The sequence below is a fragment of the Martes martes genome, assembly GCF_963455335.1.
Source record: "Martes martes genome assembly, chromosome: 11".
NCBI lineage: Eukaryota > Metazoa > Chordata > Mammalia > Carnivora > Mustelidae > Martes > Martes martes.
Window position 1 is genome coordinate 78,859,176 of NC_137899.1, and position 23,286 is coordinate 78,882,461.

Here is a 23,286-nt window from a genome sequence, read left to right on the forward strand (position 1 = left end):
TTGGGGAGGGGGGTGTTGAGGAAATTATAAAAAGGGATGCTTTTGGTTCTGAATGAGCAAAGGCTTTACTCAATTTTCAATTCAACCTATGGAGGAGATGAAATCTGGCAGTTGGTTTCAAATATTGCTTTTCTTAGGCTCATTTTCTTCTAAAAATTACTTTAAGAGACTGGGATGTAAAACATTGAGAAGATAAATTAGCATGAATGTGCATATTTTTATATTATAGAAAAAAGCCGCATTATTTATCATTTAGCTGAAAAGCAAACCTGAAAAGTAAATGGGTATCTTTTCATCTTTCTTCACTGAAGATACATCCTTTTACAGACTAGTTCCAGAGTCTGGAAATCATTATTGTTACTTTACTCAGTGATTTCTTCTTAAATTTCTCTCCCCTTGCTAATCCTGTTGAGTGGTAAACATGCTTATAATGTATAAAAATTAGAGACAAATTAATACTCTCTAGAAAATATTTATTGACACATTTTAATTTTCTTTCCATTTTCTGAGAAATGAACGTAATACACAAAATACAGTAAAATGCACTCTCCCCATTTCAAATAAATATATTTTACTCTTGTAAAAAATTTAATAATCTGTGTAATTCACCACAGTATCTTAATCAGTGAAATAAAGCAAAGTATATCTCTAGTTAAATTGTCATTTATTTTAATGATTCTAATGGCATTTTTCTGGAGAAAAGGAACACTATTCTCTGCAGAATTATATTCAGAGTTGCAGACTATTGCCTCTTGTTTGGAGAAGACAAAGGTAAACTGATTTTAAAAAGTGTTGAGTGTCAGAAAGAGCCTTAGTTTGGGAGAAAGGTAACATCCAAGATTGTGCTGAATGAACTACATTATGTGTAAGCTTTCTTGTTAATACTTCCTAGAGACCAGACTACCTTCTGAATTGTAATGATTCCTATGCATCACACGGGCAATTTTTCAAAATTAGTGGTTAAGTATTTAAGTTAACAGTTATGTACGTAATATAAGCCCAAGATGGAATTTTAAAGCTCTATTAACAGGAAAGGTTAAAAATAATGGTGCTATACAGGACAATTTTATCCTTTCCACTCACACTTGTTATTCTTAACATTATAAGAACTGAAATCTATGGATTTTTACAGACTTAACACAGACTCTTATATACACATAGATCCCTGATCAGTTTAAGACAATGTGTTAATTTGCTCTTGTAAGTAATAAGAATATTTTAAGTAGCCAGAAAAAAAATCACATTTAGGTAGTCACCAATCTTCAGAGTTTAGTTAATGTATAATCTACCCACTCTCAAAAGAATATGTCACCAAATAATATAGTTCATTAATACTGCCTAATTTCCCATGTTAGAAGTTCATTGCTACTTGATATACTAGCAAGTTTATGGAAGTAAATAAAACTTTACTGTAGCCCCAAATCCACCATAGCTTAACTTGTTTACACGGCTTCAGAAATGTTGGTCAAACTATGCCAAAGCCTAAGCCTCAAAGCATAATTGTGTTCAGTAAAAATCTTATACAGGCTATAAAGTGGGTATTAGATCTGTCCTCAGCATTATAAAGGGCATCAACCATTGTCCAGGGGGTGACTTATAAAATGGAATTTTCCCTCTTTATTTTAAAGGGTAGAAAATTCTATGCGTAGTCATTCCTTTATGGCCACATTTTTATTTCTACACATTTCTGAAATAGATAAGTGTGTGCTCAAAAATTCACAAGTCCAATAAAATGAATTTGTGGTTTCCTTCTTGGACATTCTCTACAATTCCTCCATCTCAAAGTGTGTAGTAAAGCTGTTTGCCATCGATGTGTGTTCAAAGATCCTCGACAGGCTGGGTTTCAACAGTTCTACTGAGTGACATGACAGGTGCTGAGTCGTGTCATTCTTCAGGGACATCATCTGGTCTGTCCCAGGCTCCCTTCTATCATAATAAAGAGCCCAGAGCAGAGTAATGGTGAGAATCATGGCCAAGATTTGTGTCACGCCAATGGAGACACCCAGAAACCTTAGCACCTGTAGTTGTTTGGTTCCTCTCAAGAAGGAATACATTTTCTTCCCACAACCCTGTAAAAGAGATAACACAGTATTAATTTGGGGGCGTTACAGAGGGTCAAAACAATGAAAACAGACAATCTACATCAGTTAATGGAACCAAACAACTTGAATCATAAAAGCTTAACACAGTGACTCTCAACAGGGAAGGCCTCTGAGAAACCAGAGGGCAGATGGAGGTGAGCCTGCCCAGGGGATTCTGTTGAGCTCAGTCCTTCTTCTGTCCTCCTCCCAACCGGAAATTGAGAACCACTGGCATAAAACACGACTAGAGCAGGGGTCGGTAAACTCCTTTTTTTGTAAAGGGCCCGATAGTCAATCTTTTAGTCTTTGCTGGCTGTATGGTTTCTATGGCAACTGCTCACCTCTGCCACTGTAACCAGAAAGCCACCATAGACAGTATGTAAATGAACGCACATGGCTGCGTTCCAGTGAAACCTCATGAACGAAAAGAAAGCAGTAGGCCAGATTTGGGGCACAGGCCCTGGATTGCTGACCCCTGATAAAGAGTAATCCAAATTTTCAAAAATAATGTTTCCTTACTATTATTTGCGTTCACTGTTAGATGATAGCTCATTTGGTCAGAGACTTTCCCCCAAGGATCAGGAATGTTTGCCCAGTCTACTGCTGAAATATGCTGGTGGGCAGAAGTCCACAGCGGGGGGGGGGGGGGGGGGGGGGGGGTTCTCGTATGACATCAAGTTCTAGTTCCACCAGATAAGGGTTTGAAAGAATCTTTAGCTCCCCTACACACTAAAGACACCTGACTTCATTTGCTTGTATTTAGTTTTATGTATAAAAGACTAAGGAGTACCTGTGACAGACAGAAGAGAATTCCGAAAGAAGAGAAGAGGTGGGGAAAAAAAAAAGAAGTATAACCAAGAATCATGGGACGGGTGGGGCAAAGGGACGGGTAGAGAACATGACTAACAATTGCCATAAGATACTTCTCCAGTGAACAAAGCCTGAGGAACATGCCAAGTCTCCAACCGAATCCAGAACAAAGAAATGATAATGCATTTTTCTAAAGTGAAGTTCATTCTAAATGAAGGTCAAAATCTAGGAAAGAATTTTAGAATGATAAATTTCAAGAAGTTTGAAGATTCTGAGATTTTACTCTTTTTGGAAGCAAACAATTTCACTTGTCGCAGTTTCATGGACTTCTGGCAGAAGACGGAGACCAGAGACTTTATTGCTCATAACAATAGCAACAGCCAGAGTATGTGGCAGTTCCTGGAGATCCAAGGGCAGCGCAGAGACAGCCACACGATGCCTGCATACACAGCAGGGTGCGTGATGGAGGAGAAACCTCAAGGTTTGGGAACCCTAATCTTTCATAGTAGGCAGTAAACATACTTGTCTTTTGCTTTGAAGAAAGACATTATCTTTCTTGTACTACACAGTAAATAAACCCACCTTTTACTCTGGAGGGAGACACTATCTCTACCTTCAAGGCTGTTTTCTGTGCAGAAACCCTCGAAAAGAGGGGCGCCTGAGTGGCTCAGTCAGTTAAGTGTCTGATTCTTGATTTTAGCTCAGGTCATGATCTCAGGGCCATGAGATCAAGTTCTGTGTCTGGCTCCAGGCTCAGCGTGGAGTCTACTTGTCCCTCTCCCTTTGCTCCTCCCCCTGCTCATTCTCTCTCTCTCTCTTTCTCTCATATTAATTAATTAATAGAATTTAAAAACCACCCTCAAAAAGATAGTCCAAAACAAACATCCAGGGCTTCTACTCACAAGACACGCAGAAATGCAAGAGACCCATGGAAAATTATCTCCCAACAAGAAGAACTTGACTTTTCAAAACTTTTCTTCTGAGTTTGTGGTAACAGTGTCTCAGCCTGCCTACCCTACTGAGACAGCTACTTGAATAAAAAGAAATTGATAATTACTTAGAAAATTGCCTCCTTGTTTTCTTCCCCACATTCCACAAAGAACTCAACAAGGAAAGCAAGACTACTGAATCAGTTGTTAATTTGTGCGTTATACTGGAGAAGAATGAATAATACACAATTCTTAGATTTCCAAAGACATTGATCAGTAACTTGACTCCAGTAAGTCATTATTCTTAAGAAACAAAAAACTATGCAAAATCATGTAAAACTAGCCAAAGACATATTTCTAGAGCATTTCCTGATCAATCATGTAATGCAAATTAACAAGAATAGATAAGCAAAACATCATCAATGTTACCAAAAGCAAATTTAAAATATTTAAAATTTAATACTAATTAACACTGGTTTAATAAAATCACTTCTCTGGCCATTTTACTTTTTTACTATGCACACAAATATGCATGTATAGGCACATATACACATACACGCACAGACTTATTCTATGTGTCACAAAGAAAATTCACCAAAGTTCAAATTCTTTTCAAAGAGTTTCCTTCAGCTAAGCTATCAGAGCCAACTCACTCTTATGTTTATGTGTAATTCTAACAAGCATCCTTCCATGATACAGAATAGACTAAAAAAGACCACGAACCACAGAGCCAGAATTCTGAATTTCAAATCCGTGCTCTCCTGTTTATAAGTTACGTGACTTCGGGCAAGTTACTTACTCTCTCTGCTTCAGTTTTCCCATCTGAAAAAGATAATAATAGTGCCTACCTACTTGGGATAGTGGGAAAATGAATAAATATACTTAATTCTTAGAGTGGGATCAGTCCATGGTAAGAGTCCAGGGCTTGTCAGTTTTGATCTGATGTGTTGGCCACTGAGTGTTCATGGAACAGTCCTTGCCCCCAAGAGCCACGGGGGCTAATGCTGTCTTTCAGGACAGTGAAGTCATGATCTAAAATGATTTTTTGCCACTCAGACATTAGATCACTACCTTCTCATAAAGCAGAGAGGGTCACATTAAAGTGAGTTAAATTGAAAAGGTTTAGCTTCAAACATTTGGAAAATTAATTTATATGGATACATTATTTAACCTCACTGTCAGTATCAGATCACCAGATCCATCTTTAGAAAAAAGAAATTGATACAAAATGGCTGTGGCTTATGTTTAGTTAATTCCTTACATATATTCTCAGTACTCAGAACAAAAATGGATATTTAATAAGTAAATAAACAGAGTAGACATATCAATAATCGTATAATAATTAAAATGAACTTGAGAATTAAATGTAAACCATCCAGGAAACACACATGGTGATGTTTCAATCCTATTAAATGCTTTAAGTCAATTATCGTTTGATTTTTACCTTATCAGTAGTCACTGCTACTTAAATTTTACCTAGATAGTTCTTCTTTTTCTTTTGGGGCACAATGTTATGAATGAGGCAGCATTATCATGATATATAGGTCTTCTTATTAGCATAAGATCTCCTACCCCTTTTGAATAATTCATTCTAACTTCAAAAAGCTATAGGAAAGGTAATGTTTCTTTTTCCAATCTGTGAGTAAAATCAAGCAGAGACTGATAACTACAGTCTATTGTGTTTCATATTTTGGCTTTGGGGAGAGTCTGTTCTAATTATATTTTAAACAACCCCGTTTATAAAAAAGGGATAGTAAATTATATCATCTGGGATTGTTTGGGAGATGTGCTATACTAGTTAACACTGAATGTGCTAGAGTGGTAGGGGACTTTGGAAATTAATGAGCTCAACTTTTTTACCTTTAAAAATATGGTTAAAAAGCACTTCCAGAACAACATCAGCAAAACTGGCAGAGAAAGGACCCTCAATAGTCTCTCTTCCATATAAGCAATGAAAGAACTAGCAAAATCAACTTTTTTAGAACTTTGAAAATTAACCAAAGTTTGTACCAATCTGCGGAGCATTATTCAAGAAAAGTACCTAAGTCTCTGTCAGATAGGCAAGCTCTATCACATTTTAATTAGCTCTCTCCTATCCCCTCTACCCAGCTCTGCAGTAGCCTTGAAAATCAACAGCCCGTAATTATGGTGAAAACCAGTGGCCTGGAAGCCAGAGGCAACAGAATAGGATTGGAGTCCCTTCAAAGCCCCATCCTCAGAGAATTGTCATTGTGTGTCCTATCTCGAGGTTCCCTGGAAGACCTCACTTGCAAGCCGTTTTTCTCTGAACCTGAGTTGGAGCGCCGCCAGCCCAACAGCCTTTTCCCTGAGGGTGTTTGTCAAAAGCAACCAGAGGAACACTGAGGTTGCCTGAGGCAGCGCATAATAATTGCACACGAGGAGCTAGTCAAAAAGCTTAAAAAGAAAATCTGGGGGAATGAGAAGTCCCCAGAGGCCTTCACAAAGTTCTAGGATACTTGTGGGGATCTGCAAAGTTACACACCTGAGTCAAGCGGTGCTGCTGCCCAGGGCTATGTCCATGCTAAGGAAAGACCCGAAGGCACTAAGATCTTACCTCTGGCTAAATTTGAAGCTCTGTGCACCCTTGCCAGAGACTGGGAGGCTTACTGGTTCCAGGTAACAACTGACCCCTACATTAACTGAGCAGACTTCAGTGGCCACACGTGACAAAGAATACAGAGTTCACAGAATTAGCTCAGAAACGTTATTAAGGAACAAGCAAACAACAACCACAACAAACTCTGAGGTTATTATTTAAAAGGTCTAGTTCTCAACAACAATAACAAAAATTACAAGATGCACAAAAAAAAAAAAACACACACACACACAAGAAAGGATTGCTCATATACACACAGAAAGAACCTTCATAGAAAAGGTACTTGTAATGAAAGGAATTCCCTGCCTCACAACACCATCCTGTCCACACTTGAAAACACTAATACTTCAACTTTTCCTTATTAGAACCTGCCATCATCATCATCTTCTTCTTCTTCTTCTTCTTCTTCTTCTTCTTCATTTTCCATTTTTTAAAAGATTTTATTTATTTATTCGTCAGAGAGAGAGAGAGAGAGAACAGCAGGCACAGAGCGAGAAGCAGACTCCCTGCTAAGCAGGGAGCATGATGCAGGACTCAATCCCAGGACTCTGGGATCATGACCTGAGCCTAAAGCAGCTGCTTAACCAGCTGAGACACCCAGGCGTCTCTGGAACCTGTCTTCTGAATAAGATGTGTTGGTCTTGGTTCTGCTCTCCAGTGATCTCTTTTCCATAAAGTGGAGAGCGGTTATCTGAAGCCATCACTTTCTCTTGAACTACTCTCTTCTCCAAACTAAATATTCCTATTTCCCTCAAGTTTTCTAAATATATACACTGCGTCAGCCTACTGAGCTCTTTCTGGATTGTGCTGATTTGGTCAACGTTACTCTGAAAATAACACTGATTTTTAACTTTAAAAAACTAGAAAATGCAGTACAATATTCAGACAACCAAGGCTGTTGTGAAGGTTTGGATTTCAAGCAAAAAGCTTTCCAGGTTCCCGAGAAGTGTGGACATGAGATTGTATCATGTGACACATAGTCAGGACCTGGTCTCCTTCTGGATCTCAGGTAATAATCCCTAAAGATTATTTCCACATGGAGGTGGGCAATGGTTGCTTATTCAAAGCAAACATTTTAGGTTCCTTAATTTTTTATAACAATATGTCAGCCCTATCACTACCTCATTTAGTTTAAAAAGCACATAGGTAACCCCTCAAACCAGACAGAATTTTAGTACTTAAGTTTGTCATTAAAATTTGTTAAATGGGGGGGGGGGCGCCTGGATGGCTCAGTCAGTAGCGTCTGCCTTAGGCTTAGTTCATGATCCCAGGGTCCTGGGATTGAGCCCTGCTCAGGGAGCCTGCTTCTCCCTCACCCTCCCCCTCTGCCCTTGCCTCCTACTTAGGCTCTCTCTCGCTCTCTCTTTCTTCCTCTCCAATAAATAAGTAGAATCTTAAAAAAAAAAATTCCTTAAGTACAAATCTCTCTATACTGAATACAATTCAATATTTTCTGATGATGACCAGAAGGCATTGCAGCAACTTCCAGCGTATCAAGCTTCATGTTGAATATCAGTGAACCATTTACACAATTACTTAAAGTTAGGGATTAACTTTCCAAAAGAACATCCCTCTTCTTGAGGACAGTGTTTTCCCAGATTCCTGTATAAGCACTGTGTATAAGCACCGTCCTCCTCCGCCCCTCCACACGCTTCATAGAAAGAGCCCCAGGGCTGATGGTCCCTTCCATATCAACCTCATTGAAGAAATTCAATCTGAACACAAGTTGTGAGCTTATTTTCAGCCAGTCAGATAATCATGCTTAAGGTTTACACTTTTCAGTGAAACTTGGACACTGTTGTTGAAAAACAAGACACCAAGTCTAGAGAAAAAAAAAAAAAATACAGATGTGCCTCTCTATATATTCTATTGTACTATTCATAGAGACGTAGTTGCATAAACAAACATTTCTGTTGAGTGAGCCAAAGAGGAAACAGAAATGTTAGAGTTCAAAATTGCATTCCATTTCACAAAGGGGGTTTTATTCAGAATGGGAAAGAACTGAATTACACTTACTTGCTTTTCTCAAAATAAAATACTCAAAGTTGATTTACCTTGAATATTTTTCTTCCTAAACAAAGCTATGTTAGTCCTCCATTAATAACTTCAGAAAATTCAAAAGTATGAATAAACATAATGGCTAACCTACTTTACTGAAATACAGTAACCTACTTGCTGAAATATTAAAATTCTGGTGAACTGTTAATTATAAATAATAACAGTACCTTTTTATCAGAGAAAAAAAATCACTAATCCCCACATTTCCTAGAATCTGTTGGAAGGCATGTCAGGAGGCCTCGTTTTACCTGAGGAAATGAGATACTTGAAATTATGCTCTGATCTATCTCCAAAATGATTTTCTAAAATTGGAAGAACCCCTTGGCTCTTTAGTACTCAATATTCACAGCCCACATTAAAAAAATTAGGCAGACTTGTAATCAACTTATGAAGATAAGGTATAAATAAAATCTAGGTGCCAATACATGCCAGTATTGATATTTTTCTAATGGACGTTTGGTAATGACTTTAAAGTTTGAAGTGACCATGTTAATTATCAGGTACAAATACATAATCTTCAGCCTTATTTCTTCTAAAATCAAAAAAACTGAATGCAGTTCATGAGTCCATGAGATTTACACACAGGTTGGACCAAATGTTCTCCACTGATAACCATAAATGTTGCAGGGAAAGAAATGTTTCTTCAAAAAAAAATTAAATAGCAAGTAATAAAATTCACCATGGGACTTCCTCTTCTCTTAAGAGTAAGGTTAAGCAAACCCACATGTAGGAAATGCAGTAGAAAAAGTCATCCTATTTCTTTTTCAAAAGATTTAATTTTAATTTTTTTTTTTCTTTTGAGAGAAAGACACAGCAGCGCTAGAGCGTGAGAGAGGTGGGGAGGGGCAAAGGAAGAGGGAGAAGCAGGTTCCCCTCTGAGTAGGGAGCCCAACTCTGGGCTGATCCCAGGATCCTGGGATCATGACCTGAGCCAAAGGCAGACACTTAACCGACCGAGCCACCCAGGCGCCCAAAGTTTTCTTGTTTCTTAATGACAGTCCCTCATAGCTTGTTTCATTCTCACAATATTCCCATTGCATAAACAGAATCACCAAATTTAAAAGACTGCATGGACAGAACATTTTTCGTTTTTACAAAAAGATGTGGTTGTCAAGAGACTCTAGAGTCAGAAAACACAGACAGCGCCATCCTGGCCAGGGAGGCCCCCTCCAGCAGCAAGCTCTCCCTGACTGAAGGAGCAGAAGCACATTTACAAGCTGCTCCTTCAAACAGTGTCTCTCATTGGGCCCTTTGGCCACCTAAATTTCAACTGTAAGAAGGGGAAAGGTGTTAAAACAAAGGAGTGGGAAATCACGTGACGTCCCCCAAAACCCAAAACCTTGACCTGAAAACCTACTTTCAGCCAGCACAAATACATATAACCAGGAAATACATACTTTTCCTGTATTTACTCTCAGAACTGGGTGCAATTTGGCTGGTTAAAAATCTAATCATAGATCGTTAATTGTTCTAGTTACTTTAATAAATACATTCATAACTTACAATTATTGTCATTACTGTCATTAGCTACCACCATGCATTGAAGATTTGTGTTTATTATTTGCCAAGTGGTTTGCTAAGGGTTTCTCATCAAGAAGCTTCATTTATCTTTGTACTACTAGAATGAGGTAGGTACTGTTATTATCTCATTCTACAAATAAAGACATTGTGGTTCACCAGTGAAAAAGAAGCTACAAGCACTCAGCTTGTCCCTCACCATGTATTCCACATCTCAGAACTTTAGTGTCTAAAAATACGGGGTTTGGAATCAAATAGATCTGAGCTCAGTCACTGACAAGCTACGACATGGGGTTAGGTCACTTAGCCTCATTGTGCCTCACTTTTCTCATCTGTAAAATGGAGATAATAATACTGCGCCTTCAAAGAAACAATTTAGAGCTCAAATAAGGTCATGCATGTTTACAGAGCTCTATCAACGTGTATCTTATTTGAAAAATCCAAGGTGTGCTTTCCAATCCCTAAATTACTTTACCTCTCAGCTATGACTTGTAGTATGTCGTGTAAACAGACACTGTTCTAAGGGTTTCACAGATGTTAATTCACTCTCCAAACAAACCCTGAGCAGGGTACTTTGGTTATCCACATTTTGCAGCTGAGAAAAAAAAAAAAAACAAAACAGAGACACGAAAACCTTGCCCAAGGTCACACAGCTAGTAAGGGGCAAGCAAAGACTTAACCTCCAAAGTCTTCACCTCTCAACCAGGCTTCTTCACTAAGGAAACTCGTTCCAGGACACTGCTTTCCATTCCTCCTCTGCCCCCAATAGGTGGGTCTCCCATAGGGGGTGCCATTTCCCAACTTTGTCCTCCAGTGCAGATCTCACACCATCTTTCTGTGGGACCTCATCTCCCCCCATGCGCTCACTGCATCATCTACACTGACAATACCTGTAAACTGTTAGTCCCCCCTCCCTAGTCTGTTCTCCACTTCTTCACAATAATCAGTGTTGTCTGTGGGAACACAGCCTCCCAGCCAGAGACCCCACTTCCCAGCCTCCCTTGCAGCTAAGCAGGGCCAACTGAGCCCTCCCATCGCAGAGGCGATGAGTGCCTCACTGAACGTGTTGGATGCTCTCCTCCCCACGCCCTCCTTCGTCCCCCTGACCAGAACTGGAGAAAAAGAGGAGCAATTTTGGAAGACAGGTATTATAAAAAGATGAAGCCGTCTCACCATCCTGGGTCTCTGGATGAACCCATGCAGCACAGTTGCCCAGCAGCCTGCCCCCGCCCCTCACCCCCCGACCGGTTTACAGTTTACGAGAGAAAAACAGACTCCCACTGTATTCAAGTCATTGCATTTGGAAGCAGCTCCTTCCCTGCATAGGTCACGCAAAATCCACATCTCTGCCCGAATTAGGTCTACGGCGTGTCACCTCATCACTCCCAGGGCTCATGTGCAACCGTTTCCTAGCTCTGTTCCCCGCCTCAAGACCCAGTCCTCCCCTCCACTCTGCTTCACCATGCCCACACAATGATTCTGAAGCACAGACCTAAAACTGTTACTTTGGGACGTACTTCTTTCAGGTCAAAATATTATAATGGCTTTCTTCTGCGTCAAAACTCTAAAGGCAACATTTGCAAGTCTTCATTAACAGGGCACAAGAAGAAAAGTGGAACAGTGAAGAGGTAACAGGAAACCCACAGTGGATCCATGGCGGAAAGAGAGGAAAAGAAAAGAAGAATACATCTGTATACCTGAGGCAAGACTGGCAGAACGATTAGAAGCCCGATTAGATCAAGCGAAGCCCGGAGATGAAAGGGATTTTCCCCCTACCAAGCACTAACTGGTCCTGCAGGGCTCTGGATGATAAAACAGACATCACCCCAAGTCAGAGGCAACCCGACCCCCACCGGCAGGTGCTGAGGAGATAATGGAGTCAGCCGAGAGGCAGGAGGGAGTGTCTTTGACTTCATATAAAAGAACCCCGAGAATAGAACTTCTTGGGGATATTCCATCTAAATAACCACGGAGCCTAAAAGCTGCCTACCGTTTACTATCTGGGCAGGAGGTCGTGTGTGTGTTTACCTGAGAAGGGAGTTTCATTACTAATAAATCAGAATGCTGTGACTACTCAGGGCTAAGCCTTCCTTTCATAATAACGCCTCGTATTTGTGAACGTGCTTGCCTTTCTGTTTGGGAACTACTCACAGGATTCAGCATAAAATGCCTGCGGTGGCCGGGCAGACAGGGCGCTTCCTCACGCACCTCCTGCCCTGTCCAGCCCTGCCAGGGGACCCTCCTCACCCCCTGTGCTCCCGCTGAGTTCCAGCTCTAACTTCGCACCACGGCCCCTTCGCTTGCAATGTCCTCTTCAGCCCCATGCCTTCCAAATATTTTCTGCACGTGACTAGCACCTGTTTATCTCAATGAATGAGGAGCCACTCTATGTGCTCACGTTGCTTATCTCTAACATAAAGACCGTGGTGATTAAAGATCGCCTACCCTGTGTCTGGCTCCTTCTTGTGCCCCAGTTTAGGTTCATCTAGTTCCTATCTCTTATTCTAGCCACTGATGTGTGGATCATTACTATGCAGACTTGACTAACTTTATGTTAATGCAACTGGCCAGCCACTGGCCGGGGGCCCTACACTGTTACCTCTCGTGTCCTGCCTTGAACTTCTCTTTCAACACTCGCCCCTCATTTCGTTTAGTTTGTGTGTGTGCGTGTGGCAATTTCCTTGGTTGTAAGAAGAATCCTACTAGTATAGTACTTTAAGAGCAGGGTTACCTGGGAGAAAAATCAATCTCATACCTATGTAGAACTTGCCAGAAAGCAATACCCCATCTCCCACCAACTCCTTTTGTATCTACCACACTCTGTCATGTCTCCACCACAAAGAATTGCTAAGGAAATGGTTATGTTTAGGATGTTGTGTGTGAAAAACAGATATATAGTATTGACTTACCTTCTAACTGTTCAGAGGAGAAGAGTGTTAACAAAAAGCATTGAGGGCTGAGATGTTGCCCAGAAAAAAAAAGGGAGCATAGATTATAAAGCAAATACCATTTGCCAACAACAGGGTATAGAGGAGATAAGGAGGAGCAGACTTCCCATCTGTGAGGGAGGACAGCACGGATTCATGACTCTCGGCTCACACAGCAGATAACAGACAACAGAGAGAACAAAAACTTGAACCTCCTTGGGACGCCTGGCTGGTGCTGTCGGTTAAGCCTCCGACTCCTGGTTTCAGTTCAGATTGTGATCTCAGGGTCCTGAGATCGAGTCCTACGTGGAGCTCTACACTCAGCGCGGAGTCTGCCTGAAACTCTCTGCCCCGCCCCGCTTCTGCTCTTCTGGGTGTCCACCAAAAAATGAACCATCCCACATGTTCCCTACAAGCTGCCTCCACCTTGAACTGGGGTGATGCGGGGCAACGTCCCTATATGTCCCTGTACCTTCTGTGATCACTACAGACCTATATGTACTTGTCACCATCTGGGTTCCTCGTCCTGTAAACCAAGGCTCAGAGAGATCACACCCCTGCACTTCCACACTCCCTGCCCTTCTCTCTCAGCCTGTTTGTTGATGTTTTCTGTTACTCAGAGAAGAAATAAACAACCACCTAAAGAGGCAGAAATGGTTTGGGGTAAAATTACTTGTCACAAAGGGAATAATCATAAAGAGTATCCGCTATTCAAACCCAATACCACGCAGAACATGCAAAGACTAAGGGTCTAAAAGGAAAGCGTTCTGAAGGCACTCAGCTGTGCGGAAACCGTCTCTCTGTCCAGCCCTCATATAACCTGCTGTGAATAGCACTTTTCTGGAGAAGCAGTCAGTATTGTTTCATAGCGGTCTTTCTTCTAACTACAAAACAAAGAAATGTGTCTACGGGGGCAAAATTTACTTTACTCTCCATTCGTCTTTGTTTTCCATTTTGAGTTGGTCCATTTGAAGTAGGGCCTGTTGTGAACCTGTCTACTTCCACGCATTTGACTTGAGGGGGCACACAGAGGAGGCAAATGACATTTCAGCCCCTTTGAGGAGATGTTGATGCTTCGTTTCATATCTGCAGTGACAAACACTGCAACTATCTCCACAACTGTGGTTCTTCACGCTTTGAGGTATAAAAACCCCAAGAAAAGCTGGTGAGAGCTATGGATCCTAGTCACAGAAAAAAATGCACAAAAAATATTGAAAACAATCTCAGCGGTATCACCTTTCCCTTGAAGCCCGTCCAACAAGAGCATAGGTCCACAGGCAAGACTTTCTCTCTGCTAGCCTTCTTTATTTTTCTGTTTCTCTGGGTTTTTTGTTTTTTTTTTTTTACTCCAGATCAGGTCTAGACAGAGACCTTTATTAAGGATATGGTAGATGACTCAGCAGGTGAGAGAAAGAAGAGACGCATCCCAGGCCTCTATTCTACCAACTTCAGCTTGGGGTCTGATGTTTTGCTGAAGTCAGGTCTCACACCTAGTATTTAGACAGCGTGGTTCCACAAGCAATCCCAAAGAACAAGGTAGTAAGTAGTCAGTAATCACTAGGGTATCCCTGGGTGGGATTTTGCATTTGTAGTTCCTTAGGGTAAAAAAAAAAAAAAAAAAAAAAATTCTTCAGCGGATCTTTGCATGGCTGCGTCCTTGGCATCAACTGCTCTCAGTTCAAATGTCACTTCCTAAAAGAGTGGGTTCCTAACCATTCTAAGTAGCTCCCTCGCCAATAAAGCCAGCCTCCAGCACACGACCCTGTTTAGAATCTTCAAAATGCTTTTATCACACTACCTGAAATTATTTTTTATTGCTGTTTTTAATCTTGCTAAATGTTTATCATCCTAACTAGGATATAAATTATACAGGACAGATTTTTGTCTGCAACATTCTTGGCTGTATCCTCAGCCTTTACAATAGCCCCTGGGGCCCAGGAGGCCCTCACAAAACATTTGACTTCATGAATGTGGTGGAACCAAACTGCTGATCAGAAACAGTTTCATCTGTGACTTTTACAACTACACTTCTCTACAAGCGTGTAGCTCATTACAGGTATTGGAGGACCCGTGTACCAAACCCAACAATACTTCTGATGGGAATGTTTCTAAAACGTGCAATTGTCGCTATATTTCTGCTCTGTCATTTTTCACAGGTTTCAAATGTGTCATAAAACATTATTGGGTCAGGGACCATGCAGGCCACCAGATGGTTGCGAATGATTTATTTCCTTGATTTCAGACTACTGAAGAAAGATCGCGGGAAGAAAGCCAGTTCTTATCTCGGAGCTTACAGAATAGGAAAGATAAAAGGGACCTTGAAGTTCATCTAGTCCAGATCCACTTTTAATTTAAAAACCCATTCTACCCGCCAATGACATGGTTATCTGACCTTGACTTTAATATTTTTAGTGATGAGACACTCATTATTTTACAAGAGAACCTGTGTCACAATCGGACGGATTTTGATGAGCAAGGTCTTCCTTCTATTGATTCAAAATTTCCTTCCTCTAGCGTCTGGCCGTTGGAGCAACAATGAGTAAGTCTAGTTCCTGTTCTGAAGGATGAACTTTGAAATATTTGAAGACATCTAAAATATCTCCCCTTAGTATTTGCTACTTCGGAACAAGCAACATAAATACCTCCAGCTGTCCCTCACTTGTCCCTCCCTGCTAGACCCCTCATCTTCCAGGTGGATGGTCTCTGGGCACTCTTCAATTAGGAAACATATGTTCTCCAGGGCAAAGTAGAATTAAGTCTTATTTTTAATGATGGATTTAATTGTACTTGTGCCATAAAGCTACTAAGTGATCCACTTTGGTAAGTCAACTATGCATATAATTATGCACTATATTATTACCAATACCAGCATCTGTTATTAATTATAAAATGTAAAAGCAGACTTACTCTGATATAATGAACCCCCATCTCTGTGGGAAGTCTGTCTACAGAACATCTCGTAACTGACAATGCTTGCTTCAGTAGCCAGCTTGCTACTGAAAGTCTTTTGATGAAAATATGAAAAAGCCTTTCAAATAGTCTGGTTCCTCAACTTGCAAGCACACAATCCCGTGGCTTCTTTCAATCTCGAAATTCATGGAATAAGCAATTATAGACAGCCCCAAAGTAAGGCATTCCAGGACAAATACTACTTGTGGAAATAATCTAAGACAAACTCGTAAAAACGAATTGCATTTTTACAGCAAGAAAATTTTATCAAATGTTTAATTGAATGCTTTTCAACTAAACAAAGTACAATCAAAGTGACTCTGTCCATATTCAGACTTCACGGGAAGATCTGGTAAACGGATTCATGTTTTGCCATTCTTATGATCAATGCCAGTTGTAATCGTATTATCAGTATTAATCACTAAAGAAGGTAGAGATTATTATATATGGTGGTGTAGCCCAGTGATTTCCCAGATTGACTTGCCATTCCTAAAAACTAACAAAAGTTCACAGTAGGAAAGTGGATAGGTTTCCATTCACATCTATACTGTAATCATCTGTGTCTTTAAAACCTAGTGGTGAGTTATAATACCTTTGAATATCCACAATTATGTTTGCATTTAATAATATCTTGGAAATATTAAGCACTGTTTTATTGTGTTTTCTGGAATGAACAGGGCTTCCACTGTTGAACTTGTTAGTTGACCGTCCTTATTTCAGACTTTGAGAAGAAAAGACGTAGCATAATCATGGAGAACTCAGAGACATTGACCCAATAATTCTTTGGTTATCTTTCCAAATAAACAACCTGAGTAATTCAGTTGTTTCAACCATTTTTGTTATGAGTTGATTTGTGTTTCCCCCAAATGCATATGTTCAGGTCCTAACCCCTAGAACCTCAGGATGTGATCTTATTTGGAAATGGACTCATCGCAGATGTAATTAATTAAGTGGAAGTTGTACTGCAAAACGTTAGTTCCCTAAAGCAATAGGACTGGTGTCCTTAGGAACAAGGTGAAATCTGGGAATACACAGAAACAGGGAGAATTCCATGTAAATGTGAAGGCAGAGATCAGGGTGATGCTTCTACAACCAAGGAAGAGCAAAGATTGCATCCAACGACCAGAGGCTGACAGATGGGCACAGAACTGATTCTCCTCACCCCTCTCAGAGGGAACCAAGCTTGCTGACACCTTGCTCTCAAGCCTTGGAGCCTTCAGGACCATGAAGCCACAAAGACCTGCTGTTTAAGTCACTCACTTGGTGGCACTTTGTTACAGCAGCCCTAGGAAACTAACACAATTCTGAATCTCTTAAAAAACACTTGGCACACTTCTCTGCATGTCTTTGGAGCCCAAAGCACTTTATTTTGGATATGCTTAATGCGGCATGGTCTTGTCCTCTGAGACGAATTTTTTAACAGCCAAAAGCTACTCGTATCTAAGATATAAAGAAGATGGATGATTTGTGTACGTAATCCACCATCTTTTTCAAATAATTCACACCATAAATTAATGAAAGTGATTTCTGCGCCACTCTGCAACTGATTTTGGCAGCCTAAAAGATGTTTTGAACAATAATAGTATTTCTAGGGAAAAATGTATAACGTCCTAAGGTCTTGAGATAGGTATAAAAATGCATGTTTTATAAATCATGACATTCTCTTTTAAAGTTTCACTCTTCATAGCTATATTACATATGTGTGTGTGTGTGTGCGCGCACATGCACACATGTAGGTATGGATGACATATTATGTAGTAGGAGTTGTTATTTTATAGTAAGCCAGAGGTTTTCAATGCTGTTTTCTGATATCCAGATGCTTGACTGGAGATGCTTCTGGGAAATGATCCCAGCCCCTCAGCCTGAGAGCTCCCTTCCATCTGATTTGCATTTTGCCCTTCCATTCTAGCTCGAGTCTGCAATGAAATTTTCTGTAATGTGGCCATGTCTTATATCTGCATTGCCTAATACAGAAGCCGCTAGTCTCAAGTGGCCTTTAAGCATTTGAAATGTAGCTATTTCAACTAAGGAAATGACATTTTCACTTAATTTAATTTTGATTTAAATAGCCATGGGTAACTACTGGATGGTATAGTTCTAGATTTTAGTTTGAATTCAGATTCTACTGCTAACAAAGTTCAAAAACTCACCACTAAAAATGAAGGACTAGGAGAACTTCTGCTAATAAAGGGATAACTGATGATTTGGATAAATTCTCCCAGAAAACACAGACATGCAACTTTCTTGGGCATGTGATGACTGATTTTAAACCCTGTGAGCATCTAACTCCGTTCAATCTGCCAACTAAAACTAACATCGCTGTTCCTTATTAGCCAGTAGGGGGAACTGAAGAGTGGAGGACAGCATTTTCCCTGGAGAGTGGTATTTATTATTTTTTTTCCCTACATATGTTTTAGTGGAGGCCCTAAAATACATATCGTGTTTGGGAACTCCCAGCCTTGTCTTCCTGAATATGCAGAGTTCTTTACATACCCCTCATAGACCTGTTTTCAAAGGATCCCTAGGAGGCAAGAGAAACTGGTTCTAGACAGTACAGTTTAAAACCCAGTTGATTCTAAACATGGTCTTTCCCAATTTCCTTTGTTCACATGTGATAAGGTTCAGGTTTTTATACGGATTTTTAGCTTTATCCTGTTTCTCCACATACCAGAGAAAAATTTCAAGGGGCTTTGTATTTAGAAGAGGAGAATGTCATGGCCATGTTGTTGGTTCTTTATTTAAAAGTCATTATGAGAAAACTCGTATACGTGATACGTTAACCACATATGGCCTTACCTCTTGATAAAGGTCACTGAGATCTTCCTGGTGGGCCTGTTTGGAACATCCTGGGAATTCCCTAACACAACAGGAATCCGGGGGCCAGTCCATCTCTGTCATTTCCAGCCAGTCAGTGAAGTACACCACTCCACAGCACTTAAACTGCGAAAGAATGACTGGTCAGGCTCAGAAACTACGCAAATATTTTCTTAACTTACAGAAGATTAAACGTTAGATTTCTTAAATTTTTGTACCCAGAGCTAAAACTCACTTCTGTCATCACCTCAAGATGTGTGTACATTCTATACTGACGACAGAAATGTGGCAAAGGGCTCCATAGCGGAACAATTCCGAACAATAATGCTCATAACCCAAGAAATCAGATGAGGCATGGCTGAGTCTCCCCCAACTGTACAATCCTCTATAAGTGATCATATAGCAACAGAGTCATTATGCACAGTAACAATTAGCTGGATTATTACAGTTCTCATTGAACCTCTGGCCACGAAAGAACAGTTGATCAATCTGTTTGTGTATCACCTACTTACCAATTTAACTGCTTAACAAATTCAAAGATTAAAAGTTTTTGTAATCTCTGGAGAAAGAGTTGTTGACCAAAACCACACATCACAAAAAATGACCCAACTTGAATTCATTAACCAGTAGATTTTCGAAAATGTTTGAGATACAAATTTGCGTTTGGCAAACACATTTTTATTTAACTGAATGAGAGTCTTGAAATAAAGTATTATATTCTCTCACCATAAATCCTGAAGAAATGATGTGCCTTTAGCTTGAATAAAATTGGATTTAAGAAAAACTACATTGTCTTTTGTTCCTTTTTATCTCATTTCACCAAGTCTTAACAAAAACTTTCTCTGGTCAAAGTTTAGAAACACTGCTTAAGGACATATGTAGATTAGATTCAGAATAATTAACTATGATAATTTTCTGCCCTTGGGTAGAGGGAGTTACTCTTCCATATAGTCAAAAACAAGAACTCTGGGCAATCACTGAGAAGAACTTTGCCAAGAGTGACTGGCTCTACAAATTATGTAGCCCCACAGACCAATCTGTGTCCAGGATTAACACCGTATCATAAAATATCACAATCCACCATTTCAAAATCCAACTAAAATCAGCTATGGAGAATTCTGAATTTCTTGTGTAAAATGAAACAAAGAAAATACATCAGAAAAATGATTACAGAAAAATGATTTTATATTTTTCATTTGCCTAAATATCTAATTTTTAAAAAGAAAACACCATCTTAAGAGGATTATAAATGATGAACTACTGGTGTTATGAGTAATACTAAAATTTTCAGAGAAACATTTTTTATATTTTTAGTATTTTCCTTTTATAAACTTGCTCTAAAAGCTACAGACATGCCATAAACATCACACATTAACTCAAACATAATTTAACATCATGCATTTTACATAAGTCATTGAATATCCATAAAAAACATATGTGGTTAAAAAGACTTCACTTTCTAAAAATCATAAACTACTACATTTCCAAGTTAGGCTTTTTAAGTCCTTGCACTCAGAGAACACCTACTTCTCTCATTTCCTAAGGACATGTGTTTTCCTCTGTTGATGACAAAAGTACAGTTCGTGGAACTCATACTCCATCCACAATAGAACAGCCCATTTATCTGGCCTCATCAGGAAATGAGGTGCTCCACAGAAATGATTTTTCCAAATAACTTAAGCATATCATGTTCAGAGCCAGATTTTTTTTTCTTTTAATAAGTCACTGAGATATTTTTTCTTGTTACATAGTTGTTTTTCTTTGTCAACAGAAGATAGTAGATTGGCAGTGAAATTTTCCCTATAACTCCCCTACGCGAACCCACTATTATGCCACACACATGACCATGATCTACATCTCCTTGCAGTTTTCCCACCTCCTTTAAAATCACAATATGAGATAAAGCCATTCTTGCTAGCATCGTGTCAAACTGGAAAATACCGCCACCATTTTACCTATAGCGGAAGTGAGGTTTTCACAGGTCAAACAACTTGTAGAGACCATGGACTAGTGTGTGGCAGAGCCTATTTATTTCAAAGCTGGTTCTCCAACCATTAAGTTAAAATAAACAAGTAAATACATTTTTAAAAATCAGTTTTTTAGAAAGATATTAAAGAAGGATCCCTAGGGCTCATATGAGAGTCCTTGACAGTGAGGTACATGCCCATAAGTGCACTGCAGGAGTCGTCAGGACAACCGGGGCCAGATGAGGTCACTTTTAGCTCTACAATTTATTGCGGGAGCCAGGTGTTGTGGGCTGAACTGTGTTCCCTGCCCCCAAAATTCATGTTGAAATTCTAGCTCTCAAAATGTGACCATATTTGGAGATAGGATCTTTACAGAGGCAATTAAATTAAAACAAGGTCACAAGGATGGGCTCTAATCCCATATGATGGATGTCCTTATAAGAAGAAGAAATTTGAACACAGACACATATAAAAGGAAGACAGTCTTCTCCTTGTGGAGAAGACTGCTCTCTACAAGCCCAGGAGAGAGGCCTCCAAAGAAATCAGCCCTGCACACCTCGATCTTGGACTTCTAGCTTCCAGAATTGTGAGATGACAAATCCCTGGGTTGCTTCAGCCACCCAGTCTGTGATCATTTATTTTGGCCACAGCCCTGACACACTAGCACGAGAGCCTTTAAAAAATTCGTTCAGGGTGCCCAGAGGTCTTCATCCTCCTTTTGTGTGAAACAGGTCTATGATATGGAGGAGGGAACTTACCACACAATAAAGCTAAAAACATACGGTACTATCATTTGCAATGTTATACATTGTCTATCTAGATGGAGCCCCTTGAAAAAACTTCCTTTGTTGTTTTAACCTGGATTATCATGGGCTACATCAGAAATCCCAGAAAATAAAGAAAATCTGAGCAGCTTCTACCCAGGGCGATAGCTGAATACAGCTTACTATAAATTCCCTAATGTCTCACCAATTTTCCCTTCATGTTGTTTTTAGTACAAATGAACTGTAAACAAACAAAGCCAGGAAGCATTTAAATAAATAGGAAATCTGTGTTACAATGATAATTCTCACCATCTCAACAACTGTAACACAAAGAGCCAGATTTGGCCATTATCCTAGACTGAAACCTCTGCCCATATCCCAGATAGAGTAACTGGGCAGAGAGTTGGATATCCATCCTGTAAGACACTGACTCTCACATGTCTTGTGGCTCAGCTCAAAAATGATGGGGAAGAAACAGGTATACTTGGTCAACCAGGAATCTCCAATCACAAGGCAACTGCTTGGGAGAAGAGCTTGGTTTGAAGCCATACCAGTGGTGAACTTCAAGTCACCAGATTTTAAAAATCTACATATAGTCCGTGTTTGAGAAGATGAGTGGATGCAGGGCTCTATGGAAGTTAGGAAGAAAAGCAAAAAGAACCTATGCTTTATCGTGCTATCGTCAATAACCGTAAGCTAAATGAGATCAAACTCACAATCCCATCTCATCTTCTCAAAAACCCAAGGAGGCAAGTACTGGTCTTACCCCTATTTTACAGATGAGGAGACTGAGGCTGAAAGAAGCTAAGGAAATTATAGAAGTTCATGGACTAGTAAGCAACAGAGCCAGAATCTGAACCAAGATCTTTCTGACTGGAAAACTCATACTTTTAATGATATACTGATGCTTAATTCACAAACGAGAGCCAGTATTTTTTAAAAAATTGTAACTGTTTAAAATAAAGACAGCTCTAAAAGTCATGAAAACTTATCTCTTCAAATAAAACTTGGATATTTATCAAGAAACCCTCATAAAGAGGAAATTTCACAGTAGTTTAGCAAAGTGGCTTTTAAGAAATTCTTAAAATATACATGGACCACGTAAAATGAAGGGGAAATGGTATACACAGGAAGAAAAGCAGGGCATGGTGTCACTTAAGGAATTTCTCAATAAAGAATTACATCAGTGGTAACTGAATCACTGGCTTAACTTTTCAGAGCAGAGAAAATGACCAAAGCCAAAGCTTTGAACATTTGTTTTGAAAGTATGCCATTTATTCCATACCCTCTACCTCAGCAGTTGTAGCACTTACCTCTCTCTGGAAAAAATTCCAAGCGTGAGTAAGCCACCGGTATCTAGGTAAACCATAATTTGTCATTCTGGCTTTCAAAGTGACCATGTCTGACCACTGAACCGGGACCTGGAGATAACAAAGAAAATATGAACAAATGGAACATACAAACACACACATTCAGACACACAAACATTCCCACAGTCACAAAAATAATCGCTCACCCACTCGTACGCATACTTGGAATGTATTGCAATTAACAAACACTATTTTAAAATTTGTATTTGTTTGTGGCCTAAATTCAGCTCCAGGTTATTAGTTACTTATGAAACAATCTCTGTGTGTAGATGTTTGCAGTAAATGAGGAAGTTCTTTACATTAAGCAAAGAAAAAAAAATAAAATCATTTAATGCCAATGTCAAACTGAAGGAAATCACAAAACAAGCGGTTTACTGTACATCCTGCATGTTTGGCTGAAGAGCTCCTCATAACAAATGATCTCTGCCCAGAAATGCCCTTGGATCTGATTTCATAATGCTATGGAGTCGGTCTTTGAAGAG

At 39.7% G+C, this 23,286-nt stretch overlaps 1 protein-coding gene across 2 annotated transcripts in view; it reads right to left on the reverse strand.

Annotated features, from left to right (window-relative positions):
* Positions 1-456: 456 nt before the first annotated feature.
* The window catches only part of TSPAN12 (tetraspanin 12), a 63,858-nt gene continuing 41,028 nt past the window's right edge, over positions 457-23,286 (reverse strand). For both annotated transcript variants that reach the window (XM_080819050.1, XM_080819051.1), the window contains 3 exons: positions 22,748-22,855; positions 18,686-18,829; positions 457-2,069 (listed from right to left, as the gene is read on the reverse strand). In XM_080819050.1, the coding sequence (XP_080675176.1) occupies positions 1,764-2,069; positions 18,686-18,829; positions 22,748-22,855 (558 nt within the window). In that variant the 3' untranslated portion in view covers positions 457-1,763. The remainder of the gene's footprint in view (positions 2,070-18,685; positions 18,830-22,747; positions 22,856-23,286) is intronic.